The sequence below is a fragment of the Paroedura picta genome, chromosome 9 (genome assembly GCF_049243985.1).
Source record: "Paroedura picta isolate Pp20150507F chromosome 9, Ppicta_v3.0, whole genome shotgun sequence".
Taxonomy (NCBI): Eukaryota; Metazoa; Chordata; class Lepidosauria; order Squamata; family Gekkonidae; genus Paroedura; species Paroedura picta.
In genome coordinates, this window is record NC_135377.1 from 8,603,922 (window position 1) to 8,617,294 (window position 13,373).

The 13,373-nt window shown below is 46.7% G+C and overlaps 1 protein-coding gene and 1 long non-coding RNA gene across 3 annotated transcripts in view; one reads left to right on the forward strand and one right to left on the reverse strand.

The window, feature by feature from the left end:
- The window catches only part of ASAP1 (ArfGAP with SH3 domain, ankyrin repeat and PH domain 1), a 130,887-nt gene that overhangs the window by 16,283 nt on the left and 101,231 nt on the right, over positions 1-13,373 (forward strand). For both annotated transcript variants that reach the window (XM_077351494.1, XM_077351493.1), the window contains exon 2: positions 5,743-5,829. In XM_077351494.1, the coding sequence (XP_077207609.1) occupies positions 5,771-5,829 (59 nt within the window). In that variant the 5' untranslated portion in view covers positions 5,743-5,770. The remainder of the gene's footprint in view (positions 1-5,742; positions 5,830-13,373) is intronic.
- Positions 76-10,093, reverse strand: LOC143844415 (uncharacterized). The gene is made up of 3 exons (XR_013233973.1): positions 8,549-10,093; positions 8,096-8,349; positions 76-324 (listed from the first exon to the last, which is right to left on the reverse strand). It is a non-coding gene; the product is annotated as an uncharacterized LOC143844415 (long non-coding RNA).

A 13,373-nucleotide genomic window follows, 5' to 3' on the forward strand; every position in this document is an offset into this window, starting at 1 on the left:
AGCCAAAATGGTGGGATGTGTGTTTGAAACCGCAAAAAATCCCATGACTTGGAAATGAAATCTGTTGGACTTCCTTCTCATGGTTCTTGGAAGTTCCCCGCATTATTCTGGGAAATGTAAACAAACAGTGCAATCCCATGCAGAGCAGAGAATCCAAGCAGCAGATAATTGGTATGTGTCTTATTGAGCAGCGAGGATGAGCGGCCAATCAGAACAAGTAGCCCAGGGTCAAAGTTCACTGTCCAAACTGCAGGAACAAATTGTCCTCCATGCCTGTTTTTGCCAAACCCGGATGACCAAAATAAAAGTTGACATAATGAGGAACTGGAGAGAAAGAGAGAGAGAGATGTCAAAAGGACCACAAATACTAGACCGGAGTACAGTGTCTTGCATGAGGAAAATGGGATCATTATTTTAATCTTTAATGCAAGTTCCAGAAGTGGCTTGTGCATTCCAAGGCAGTTCTGATTAACATCACATCAGTTAGGCATGGCTAAAGAATCAGTCCCAATTGGATGGGTCTCCGCTAGCTAACTTTAGTCTCAATTAAAGCACAAGAGAAAATGTACCATGGCACACAACACAACTGTTTGGGTGACATGGTACATTTTGGTTGTGAGGCAAGGGTCGCTGTTACTTACATAAGGCCATAAGGCGTGAAATGGATGAGGAGGAGGAGGAGGAGGAGGAGGAGGAGGAGGCGTTTGTTGAAAAGTATAGGGCAGGGGTAGTCAAACTGCGGCCCTCCAGATGTCCATGGGCTACAATTCCCATGAGCCCCAGCCAGCAAACGCTGGCTGGGGCTCATGGGAATTGTAGTCCATGGACATCTGGAGGGCCACAGTTTGACTACCCCTGACCAGCAGCCCTGAAATCTCCGCAGGCAGAATTGTTTGCTTACATAGAAAGTAGAGCTGTAATTACTCTCTGCTTGCATTCCATAGCAAGGTCAAAACTCTGCGATTCGGTCTATTGTTTAGGGATAAAAGGGAGTTGATTTTTTTTTTTTTTTGCCGTACTGCATGCAGCTATTGTAGCAACAATGTGCCGGATGCCAAATTTCTTTTCTTTCTTTCTTTTCTTTCTTTCTGGCTGACTCTTGCTCAGCCACGCTCCGAAGGCTGGCAGTTTAACATCTGAAAGAGGGGGGGTTTTCAAATATATGTGTTTTTTAGAACGATGAGGCACAGACCACAGAGATCAGTTCCCCTGAAGAAAGTGGCTGCTTTGGAAGAGGGTATTGCTTTAGGCCCCATTTGAGGTCCCTTCCCTCCTAGGGATGCCAACCTCCAGGTGGGGCCTGGGAATCTCCTGGAATTAAAGGTTATCTCCAGATTCAAGAGATCAGTTCCCCTGGAGAAAGTGACCCCTTTGGAGGGTGGATTCCATAGCATTCCCACTCCACTGAGGTCTCTCCCCACCCCAAATCGCACCCACTTCTAACTCCATCCCCAAAGTCTCCAGGTATTTCCCGACCCAGAGTTGGCACTACTATTCCCTCTCCAAGCCCATCCCTCCCCAGGAGAGCCAGGTTTGATTCCCTGCTCCTCCACATGCAGCCAGCTGGGTAACCTTGGGTCAGTCAGTTCTCTCAGAGCTCTCTCAGCCTCACCTACTTCACAGGGTATCTGTTGTGGGGAGAGGAAGGGAAGACGATTGGAAGCCACTTTGGAACTGCTTGAGGTGGTGAAAACCAAGGTATAAAAAACTAGCACTTCATCTCCAGACTAAACATAACCAGCCCCTTCAACCTTTCCTCACAAGACTTGGTCTCCAGATCTGTCCCCGTCTTCACTGCCCTCCTCTGGACATGGTTCAGTTTGTCCAGATCCTTCTTAAACGGTGATGAATCCAAACCGCACAGAGCTAGGCCACAAAGGGCCTTCCAGTCCAGCCCCCTTCCTTCTCAGGGATTTGAAAAATACATTCTCCTGACAGGTGCTCATCCAATCTCCTCCTAAAAACTTCCAATGAAGGAGACTCTACCACCCTGTGAAGCAGCAGATGCTATTGATGAACAGCCCTCGCCATCAGAAAACACTTTCTAATATGTAAATAGGATCTCATTTCCCATCATCTGAACCCATTGCTCCTGGCCCTTGTCTCTAAAGAAGCAGGAAACAAGTTGGACGCCTCGTTTGCCCTCCTCTTCTCCAAGCTGCACATACACAAGTCCCTCCATCTCTCCTCATAACAACTCAGTTGTTCATGTACACATTTGTCATCTGCAGATTTGCTCAATGCCCCAAAGGGAACCCAGCACCCCAAGTGGGGTCTAACCCGAGCAGGGTATTTATTGATTGATTGATTGATTGACTTGGATTTTTATACCGCCCATTCTTTTCGGCTCTGGGCAGTTTACATGGAACACTGCATAAATTTACATGGAACATGATAACAATCTATAACATTATACAATTTTCAATAGAACATCACAATCTGACAGTAACAATCACAACACAACATGAATAACAACAACGCTGGGGAGATCAAATTGTTCTGTCATGGCAGGGTGTCTGAGGGGGGACCAGCAGATGTTCCGAGTCGGCCAACCTCAAGCGAATGCCTGGTGGAGGAACTGCAATCTGGACATTATACATAGAATCATAGAATCATAGAGTTGGAAGGGGCCATACAGTCCATCTAGTCCAACCCCTTGCTCAACGCAGGATCATAGAATCATAGAATCATAGAGTTGGAAGGAGCCATACAGGCCATCTAGTCCAACCCCTTGCTCAACGCAGGATCATAGAATCATAGAATCATAGAGTTGGAAGGAGCCATACAGGCCATCTAGTCCAACCCCTTGCTCAACGCAGGATCATAGAATCATAGAATCATAGAGTTGGAAGGAGCCATACAGGCCATCTAGTCCAACCCCTTGCTCAACGCAGGATCATAGAATCATAGAGTTGGAAGGAGCCATACAGGTCATCTAGTCCAACCCCTTGCTCAACGCAGGATCATAGAATCATAGAATCATAGAGTTGGAAGGGGCCATACAGTCCATCTAGTCCAACCCCTTGCTCAACGCAGGATCATAGAATCATAGAATCATAGAGTTGGAAGGGGCCATACAGGCCATCTAGTCCAACCCCCTGCTCAATGCAGGATCAGCCCAAAGCATCCTAAAGCATCCAAGAAAAGTGTGTCTCCAACCTTTGCTTGAAGACTGCCAGTGATCATCATGACACTCCTGTCGATGCAAGACGCAAGTGTACCCCAGGGATTACGTCAGAGGGCGCCATGATGGGCAACACTCATTTTAGCCAGATACCCGCCCCGGCTTAATGACCTTTTGAGTGCTGACTGTGTGCTCCGATCATGCACCTCCATACATTTCGAGCATCGGGTTCAGAGGCCAATTCGGAGCTCTCAGGTTGAGTAAATGCTTTCCCTGGGAGCCAGTTAGTCGCACACTCACCCAATTAGAATAAAAACGCAGAATGTGGAAATGTGGAAGGAATCTGGAGGATAATATTCCTTTCTCCAGGTGAAGAATGCAGGCAAATAACATGGTCGGAGAAGCACCTGAGAGGCTTGGCTGAAATAATGAGGTGTAAATAGATTTCTCGTAATAATACCTTTAGCACTGCGAGCGCCCTTTAACAACCGGTTTAATTAAGAGTGGATCTGAGATCCCCATTTGAAACTGTCATGGATAGATTATGCACACTGTTTAGCTGACTCATGTTTTGCATGCAGAGCATCCAGAGGAGTTAGGGCACGAGAAGGTAGAAGCCTCCACCCCTGCCTTTGAAACAATAACACGTTTAATTAGCCCATCCATATCCGGCCTTTCCTCATGGCACCCTTGGGTGGCATTGACAGAGCTGGCCCATTTACAGCAACCCTGCAAAATAGGTCAAGCTAAAAGGAAGTCGACTTTCTAAGGCCTCTCAATTAGTTTTACGACTAAGCCGGGATTTGAACTCAGGCTTTCCGACAAGCTGACAAAACAAGAGGAACCATGCTATGGGCATATCTGTATGAAAAAAATGGATATTGATTTTGAGCTCTGCTTAAGCCTCAAAGAATTCTGGGACTCAGAGTTCAGGGAAGGCTGTGTTGAGGTCATGAAAAGTTCTTTGCAGTTTGGGTGATTTGCTCTCCTGTCCGCTGCAGGTGGGACCCCTCCCTTGTTTTCTGACTTGCTTGGTCCGTAGTTTGCTGTAAAATCTGAAACAGCAAGCTCGAGATTAGGGCTGTCTCTCTACCAGCAAATCATAACCTCTACCAGGTGGCAAATCATAATTTGCGGATTGCAAACCATTGTTCGCAGGTTCAATGCTAGCTGTAGTTTGTCAGTTCAGAAGACCTGTCAGCACCTCTCCACCTCCCTCTTTAGATGAAATGATTAGGATTTTCAGTTCAGGAAGAGTTTTCGCCACATCTTCTCGGTTTCATAGGTTTTATATATCTGTATTAGCTTGTATCGGTTTTTAGGGGGATATTTTGGGGGGTTTTATGTGATTGTAACCCGCTTCGAGTCTTCGGGGGAGGCAGATTAATAATAATAATAATAATAATAATAATAATAATAATAATAATAATAATAATAATAATAATAATAATAATAATAATAATAGAGTAGATTCAAATGGCTTGCTGTGCCAGTCTGAAGTTTGAGTCCAGTAGCGCCTTTATTTATTTACTTACTTACTTATTTATTTATTTCGAAGAAGAGTTGGTTTTTATATGTTGCTTTTCTCTGCCAGAAATGGTGGAGCCTGTGAATACTTGCATCTTGAATAAAACTTTGTTGGCCTTAAAGGTGCCATTGGGCAGAAACTTTAGGTCAGACTAGATTTGGATGCCACCCTTGGTCAGAAAGGCCAGCCAGCACCAGGCTCAATACAACCATGATGACCAGGAGATTGGGGACACTGGTTGTGGAAGCACATCTGGAGCTACCCCCTAGCCCAAGGGTAGTCAACCTGTGGTCCTCCAGATGTTCATGGACTACAATTCCCATGAGCCCCTAACAGCAAACGTTGGCAGGGTCTCATGGGAATTGTAGTCCATGGACATCTGGAGGGTCACAGGTTGACTACCCCTGCCCTAGCCTACTGACTCGGGTTGTCAGCTCCAGGTTTGGAAATATCTGGAGATTTTGGGAGGGGTGGAGCCTGAGGAGGGTGAGGTTTGGGGCAGGCAAGAACCTCAGTGGGACGTAATGTCAGGCAGTCCACATTGCAAAGTGGCCATTTTCTCCAGGGGAACTGATCTTTGTTGGCTGGAGATCAGCTGGAATCTCAGGAGATCTCCAGCCACCACCTGGAGATTGGCAACTCTACTGCTATCACATTAATCAGCTGGGGTGGCAGCAGACTCCAGATATGCCATTAACTCCACCCACGCAGGAGTGGCCAAACTGTGGCTCTCCAGATGGCCATGGACTACATTTCCCATGAGTCCTTGCTGGCACACGGTGGGAGGGGATTTAAAACTATTATCAGTCATGTTTGTGGTTGTGGTGATCCGTTGTGAGCCAGCTGTGCTGGGAATGGCGGGATATCAATGTAATAAATAAATGAACAAGGTCCTCAATTGCCTCCGTACCACAAGTACGAAGACGATCAGACACAGCGGTGTGGAAGAATCGACGTGGAAGTTCAAACGGGAAAGCGCCACTCTTGGCGTCCCTCGGTTATGAATCGGGTGATTTTGCGATGCCGTGTTTGCATGTTCTCCAGACGCTTGGGATAATCTTGGCGTTTTGCCTCCTCTCTTTCCACGCAGGTAGCTTCCTGGTGGTGACGGATGAGACATGAGATCTTCGGCCTCCCGGCTCTCCAGCTTCTCCTCCAGGGATTCATTATGGAATCGGTAAGAAAGTGGGGAGACGGTATATAGGTCAGAGGCTTTAGGAGCTCTCATTGCAAAGCACTCGGCATCCCTGGCAAACAGCCCCAGCAGCTCAGTGACGATGGCCATTATTATGCCCATTTTATTATTATTCTTAAGAGCCTCCTGTGGCGCAGAGTGGTAAGGCAGCAGAAATGCTGTCTGAAGCTGTCTGCCCATGAGGTTGGGAGTTCAATCCCAGCAGCCGGCTCAAGGTTGACTCAGCCTTCCATCCTTCCGAGGTCGGTGAAATGAGTACCCAGCTTGCTGGGGGGTAAACGGTCATGACTGGGGAAGGCACTGGCAAACCACCCCGTATTGAGTCTGCCATGAAAACACTAGAGGGCGTCACCCCAAGGGTCAGACATGACCTGGTGCTTGCACAGGGGATACCTTTACCTTTTTATTATTATTATTATTATTATTATTATTATTATTATTATTATTATTATTATTATTATTATTATATTTATATCCCGCCTCCCCCCCCGAAGGCTCGAGGCGGATTTTGTGGTATACCACAGAATCTGACCTCTGAAGTGGCCTTTTCCTCCAAGGGAACTGATCTCTGTAGTCTAGAAATAAGATGTAAGTTCAGGGGGAACTCCAGACTGGCAACCCTACATAGGGACCACCTAGCCAGGATCGAAAACCGTGATTTGAAGCTTATTCGGCACACTGAGTTTTATGATTTTGCATGGTGTACAGATTTGGACACCCTAGTTTAATCCTATCCGGTTTCCTGGGGTGGAAAACTAACTCGTCGTTAAGATAAACTGTTTTTTTTTTTCTGCTATATTCCACCCAAGCCTAAAGCTGTATTCAGAGGTCACTAAGAAGGCTGTTTGCAGCATTTGAAACAGCCCCCGGCTCAAGCACGCCTTGCTTGCTCCCTCTGTCACGCCCTTCCTCCCTCTTCCTCCTATGCATGATTGAGGGTTTCCTCCTTTGAAGGAAAGCCATAGCCTTGTTGTGACGTCTGAATCCAGTGAGGGCAAGCAATCCCTTAACGATGCATTCGTGTGACGTTTCTCCCTGAGTTCACAAATGAGTTAAATGTTTGGTTCTACGGTTAAACGGTTCCTGAGACTCTTGACTCTCTATCACAGGGGTAGTCAAACTGCGGCCCTCCAGATGTCCATGGACTACAATTCCCAGGAGCCCCTGCCAGCGAATGCTGGCAGGGGCTCCTGGGAATTGTAGTCCATGGAGATCTGGAGGGCCGCAGTTTGACTACCCCTGCTCGATCAGATGCAGATTTGTACTAATTTTGGGGGCTAAACCGAGCTTTCACGCTTACTTGACATGTTTGTCAAGAACAGCTGTGGCTTGATGTTAGGCTTGCCAGCTCTGGGTGGGGAAATCCTAGAGACTTTGTGGGTGGAGCCAGGAAAGGGTGGGATTTGGGGCAGGGGGGGACCTCAATGGAGAATAATGCTATGGAGCCCACCCACCCCCACCCCCAAAGCAGCCATTTTCTCCAGAGGAACTGATCTCTCTCACCTGGAGATGAGCTGGAAAACTGGGGGATCCCCTGGACCCATTTGGGGACTGGCATCCCTATTTCATGCAAATGCAAGGGACTGTCAGCCAATCGGAACCTGTGGAATGCCACCGGATTGGAGTGGCTGAGCCAGACTCATCTCAAGTAGGGCAAACAAAAACACCTTTTAAACTTTTGCATAGGGAGTTTGTGGCTCTGGGAAGGAATGTCGGCTTACAGAGGTTTTTATGTGGCTTTTAGTTCACGTTTGCAGATCAGCTTAGGGAAGAAAGCTGTGTGTGTATGTGTGTGTGTGTGTTTATTGTGTGTGAAGGGTTGATAAGCCGCTTCTGATACTATGATGATGCTATGAATTAAGGTCCTCAGCAGCCATACTCCGGTCTTGTGAACTGCAGACCCTGGTGTTGGAATATGCAAGACCTGCAGTGGGCAGAGCAGAAAAATAAAATCAAGAACTATGAAGGGTCTCCTGCAGGGGGCATTGGAGGAGATGTCTATTTCAGGGGTAGTCAACCTGTGGTCCTCCAGATGTCCATGGCAGGGGCTCATGGGAATTGTAGTCCATGGACATCTGGAGGACCACAGGTTGACTACCCCTGGTCTATTTAACATTGGACAGAAACTTCCTGATGATTTTCAAATAATCTCCTCGAGTCTCCAGGGGATAACGAACCATCTTGTTCGTTAAGCTGCCTGATGCTGCACCCTCTTTGCATATTCAAACTCTGCCAACACATAACTTACCTGTATCGAGTTAATCCATTTGAGGCCGGCTCTTCCTTTTTCCTGCTGGCTTCAGCTTTTCCTGAATGACAAGATTTTTGTGTTGAATGCTTGTAATTCCGCAGAGCATTAAGATGGCCAGGACGCCATTTTTTTCTTGGATGCGGAAAGGGTTTTGCAGATTTGGGGGTTGAGCCTGCAGGGCTTGTTCCGCACACGTTGGATAATACGCTTTGGAAGTGTTTTCACGACATATGTAAGCAAGTAAGTTTATTCTTGTTGCAGCAACCAGAAGTAAAAACAATTAGGACAAATCAGTTAGCAGACAATAGTTAAACTCAATTCAAGTTAAAAGATTTAAAACTTAATATAAAAGTTTGAAATAAGGTCAAGAAATAACACTCAGTTATGCATCATCCATAGTAGATTGCACTGGAAGCAAACCTATTCCAAATATGATAGAAACGTGGCTACCTCCATTGTGACTGCTGGGAACACGTCTGCCAAGGGAAACATAATCGAATCTTCATCCAAAACAGAAATATAGAAGGGTACTTGATTCAGTCTAAGATGGATAGAATCATAAAGAGAACATGGTAATAAAATGTACCTGATTCGAATTGCAAGGGCTGGATTTTCTGTTGCAAAAGGGGAAAATCTCCTTCTAAAGAGTTAGCTTAGTGTAGTGGTTAAGAGCAGCGGCTTCTGATTCTGCCCACTTCTGATTCCCCGCTTCCCAGCTTCTGAGTCCCCACTCCTCCACATCCAGCCAGGTCTTAGGCTAGTCACAGTCCTGATAGCCCTGTTCTCACAGAGCAGTCCTGTCAGGGCTCTCGCAGACTCACCTCCCTCACAGGGCGTCCGTTGTGGGAAGAAGAAGAGAAAGCGTTTGTAAGCCACTTTGAGACTCCTTTGGGCTGTGAAAGCGGGGTATAAAAAAACAACTCTTCTTCTTCTTCTTAGTTCTTGTCTGCTGGCCAAGCCTACTCCGACTCTGTGGTCTGCTAGTTCCCAAAATCATATGAAACCATGGTTAGACATCCTGGGTCATGGTTTAACACAACATTGGAACCCTGCAACCATGTTTAGTCGCTTTGTCACCGTGGTCTGCAGTAGTTTTTTTAAAAAAATGAATCAGATCAAATGCATAAACAAACAAGATTGGCAACTAAAATGTGTGCGTCAGTTGGAGATGTTCCTGGATACAGATGGGAGATTCGGGAGACCGAAAATATTGAAATATTTGCAATATGGCTCGATGAGCCATCTCGGTTTTCCTCTGGTCCATAATCCTCATGCACCAGCTGCCCTTGCAGCCTGCCAGCTAGTTTAGTATCTTGTATACTGAACAGGCATGGACATGCACATGCAGGTTGATCAGGGTCGGTATTGTCTACTCAGACTGGCAGCAACTTTCCAAGGTCCTTGCAGAGGTCTTCCACATCACCTACTGCCTGGTCTTTTTAACTGGAGATGGCAGGGATTGAACCTGGGATCTCCTGCAAGCCAAGCAGATGTTCCAGCACTCAGCCAGGGTCTCTTTCATCACCTGCTGCCTGGTCCTTTTAACTGGAGATGCTGGGTATTGAACCTGGGACCGTCTGCATGCTAGACAGATGCTCCTCCACTGAGCCACAGTTCTACCCTGTGTTGAAACATAGCCACTTTCTGTGGAGTCTGTCAAGTTCAGTACTGTCTATTCAGCCTGGCAGCAGTTCTCCAGAGTCTTCAGCTGAAGACTTTCACATCACTTCTGCCCTGGTCATTTTACCGGGGGTGTCGGGGATTGAACCTGGGACCTGCTGCATGCCAAGTAGAGGATCTGCCAGCGAACCACAGCCTCCCCCACAACGTCTTGCATGGAACCCCCGGGCAAAATCAATGATATCATGTTTGTAATTAAGAAAGGGTGAGCCAACCCGTCTCAGGAGAATGTTAATTAAAATGTTCGTTAATTAATCCCTCATGTTAACATTGTTGCAACTGGTAGATGTTACGAAATGGTGTTCTGGCATGGAAGTGAGGGAAGAATCCTATGGGTCAGGGGTAGTCAACCTGTGATCCTCCAGATGTCCATGGACTACGATTCCCGGGACTCATGGGAATTGTAGTCCATGGACATCTGGAAGACCACAGGTTGACTACCCCTGCTATAGGAAAAAGGTAAAGGTATCCCCTGTGCAAGCACCAAGTCATGTCTGACCCTTGGGGTGACGCCCTTTAGCGTTTTCTTGGCAGACTCAATACGGGGTGGTTTGCCAGTGCCTTCCCCAGTCATTACCCTTTTACCCCCCAGCAAGCTGGGTACCCATTTTATTGAGCTCGGAAGGATGGAAGGCTGAGTCAACCTTGAGCCGGCTGCTGGGATAGAACTCCCAGCCTCATGGGCAGAGCTTTCAGACTGCATGTCTGCTGCCTTACCACTATGTGCCACAAGAGGGTCTATAGGACTAGCCTGTTATTTCTAGAGGGTCGGATGGAATCCCAGAAACATATCTTCTAACTTGGGAATGCAGCATATCAGGCTGTTCTGTCCCTAGAATGAGCAAAGAAAACTGGGGCTGACATCAGAATATTTTCAGATCCTTCCGGCATATTGAAAGCACTAACAGAAAAAAGAGAGAACCCGTCCCAGGCTATCAAAATCTGTATACGGTATGATATTTATACAATACTCCTTAATAAGATATCAAACCGTGTCTTGTCTCTATTTTGATGATTAATGAAGCATCCAAAACAAACTCTAGATTTGTGCCGTTTTCAGAGTTGAATTTTCATCAGTGGTTGTTTCCTGTGTGCAGAAAATTACAGGAATGTTACAGTCAGTGTAAATTCCGTCATGGTGCATAAATTAACAAACCCAATTTGCGATCGAAGCATACCTCCTATGATTGTGAAACTTATCCAACAAGTTTCCAATATTTCCATATTAATCTTACCAAATCAAAGTGAAAGCAGCCTGTTTCTGCAAAACCTCTGAAATTGCTAGTATGGAATTGGGGTCGCTGTGGGTGGGCAGGTAGTTGTGAATATCCTGCATTCTATAGGGGGTTGGACTAGATGACCCTGGAGGTCCCTTCCAAGTCTATGATTCTAAGATACAAAATGGCTGCTTTGCCTCTGCCTACCTACCCAGAGACCTTTCTCCTCAGAGGTTTTTTCTACTGTGATTGGAGAACATTCTGAGAAACAACAATGCTTAGGACAGAATCGGGTTTTTTGTTTATTTGCCACAGCAATGAACACAGTGACGGTGCCCAACCTGATTAAGGAGCAGAGAAAGGTTAATTTAGGAACTAGCATACTTGATAGTTAAGAGGAGAAATAGGCATATGTTCCCAACTACATCTCTTGCTGAATGAGAGGGACCTTTACCTTTGCGCTCAGGAAGGTTGCCCCAACTCTTCCCACCTGAACAGAGCAGAATTTGGCCTTCTGCACCCCATCCTCTCCGGATTTGTGCTTCTGCGTGGCAGCTGGGATGGCAAAGTCCCACCATGCTGCAGGGCGGCGTGGTCTTTTTTCTAATTTTTAAGAATGTTGTATAGCGTACCAACACAATACCATGTTCTTAATAATTTTAAAAAGTGCCCCAGGCCGTTCTGCCGCGTTTCACAGGCAGAGTTGCCAGATAAATTTTTGTCCCCTTCTGAAAGGCCATATTCATGGCCGTGGGTGGAGAGGGGCTGGGCCGGGACAACCCATCTCTTCCCTTCTAAACAGCCCAAGTCCGACACAGATACTGTTGTGCTCAGAGCAAATAAAGGAATGGGGATTTATCCGCATGCCCTTGTGATAGGGCAACTCAGGACCTGGGCCTGGGCCTAGCCCAAGACCTCCTCGGATCGGTGCCGATGTCCTGCAGAAGTGGGAAATAGCCACGCAACTGGACGAGCGGTGAGTCATGCCGAATTCCAGGTGCAGAGAAGGTCAGGGAGGGATTAAGTGTGGAACTTCTGAGAAGAAAACCAACATTGCTCTAAAAGTAGCAGTCTGGAGACAGACAAGTAATAATATTTAACCGACCTCATTATCCTATCTAATTGTCTCCTTGCCACCCGCCTTAGGGTCTTCTTCTTTTCTCCGTTGTCTTTGTACGACAGGCATGGCATTTTCCAACAGTTTTTACGGCGTTTTCACAGTCCAAACAGATAATTTTCTAGGTCTCTCATAAGATCACTTCCCTTTTTAATTGTTCTTACCAATCAGTTCTACAGAACTCTCAGCTTGTTTGGCCAGGACAACCCTGTTGACCTTTAAGGAGTGGGTTTTAGTTAGTCATCAGTCCAACAGAGAATTTCCATAGGTTGAGAAATAGTCCTTTACTTCCCCCCCCCCCCCATAGCAGACTCTTTCCTTCACATTTTGAGGATCTCTCCTTAATGTTTCTTCTGATCGGTCAACGGTCCAGGGGTCTGAGCTAGCAGCATCTTGACTTATACAACACGTTTGCCGCATGCACACGAAAAAAGCCACCCATGTTTACCACTTCATGTTCTTTTTGCTATAATCCACATCTCACTCACTGTCTGAAGCTTATAGTTTCCAGACTAAACAAATTCATCTTAATTGCATCACCATCCCGGCATCCTCCGGGAGACGCTGCTTAGCGTGACAGCAAAGCCAAAATGAAAATGCAACTGAAATGCAATGAAATATAATTAGAAACACGTTCTTCCCTTATTTATAGCCCTGTAATTGTTGTGGCTGGGGGCTGCTCCTCTGAATTTTTCACCCTCCTTGCCGTGTCCGGTCCCCACCCCCCACCCTGAAGTTACCTGCAGTTGGAAGTGGCATCACCACCCGCATTAGAATCATAGAATCACAGAGTTGGAAGGGGCCATACAGGCCATCTAGTCCAACCCCCTGCTCAACGCAGGATCAGCCCTAAACATCCTAAAGCATCCAAAAAAAGTGTGTATCCAACCTTTGCTTGAAGATTACCAGGCAAGATTGCGAAGGAATGAAGAGGGCAGAGACAGGAAACAGTTGAAGGTGGGAGACGGTGTGCAGACTCCACCCCCTCCCAGGTGCAGAAGCCGCGAGAGAACTCACTCATGCTGTGGACCAGGGGAGGGAAGCAGGGGAAGCAGTTGGCTCCCTAACTTGTGTGCAAGTCCAAGGCTCTCTCAGCCTCACCTCCCTCACAGGGTGTCTGTTGTGGGGAGAGGAATGGGAAGGCGAATGTAAGCCGCTTTGAGCCTCCTTTGGGTAAGGAAAAGCGGCATATAAGAACTAACTCTTCTTCTTCTTCTTCTTCTTCTTCTTCTTCTTCTAAAGCAGGAGGGGAAAGGTTGCG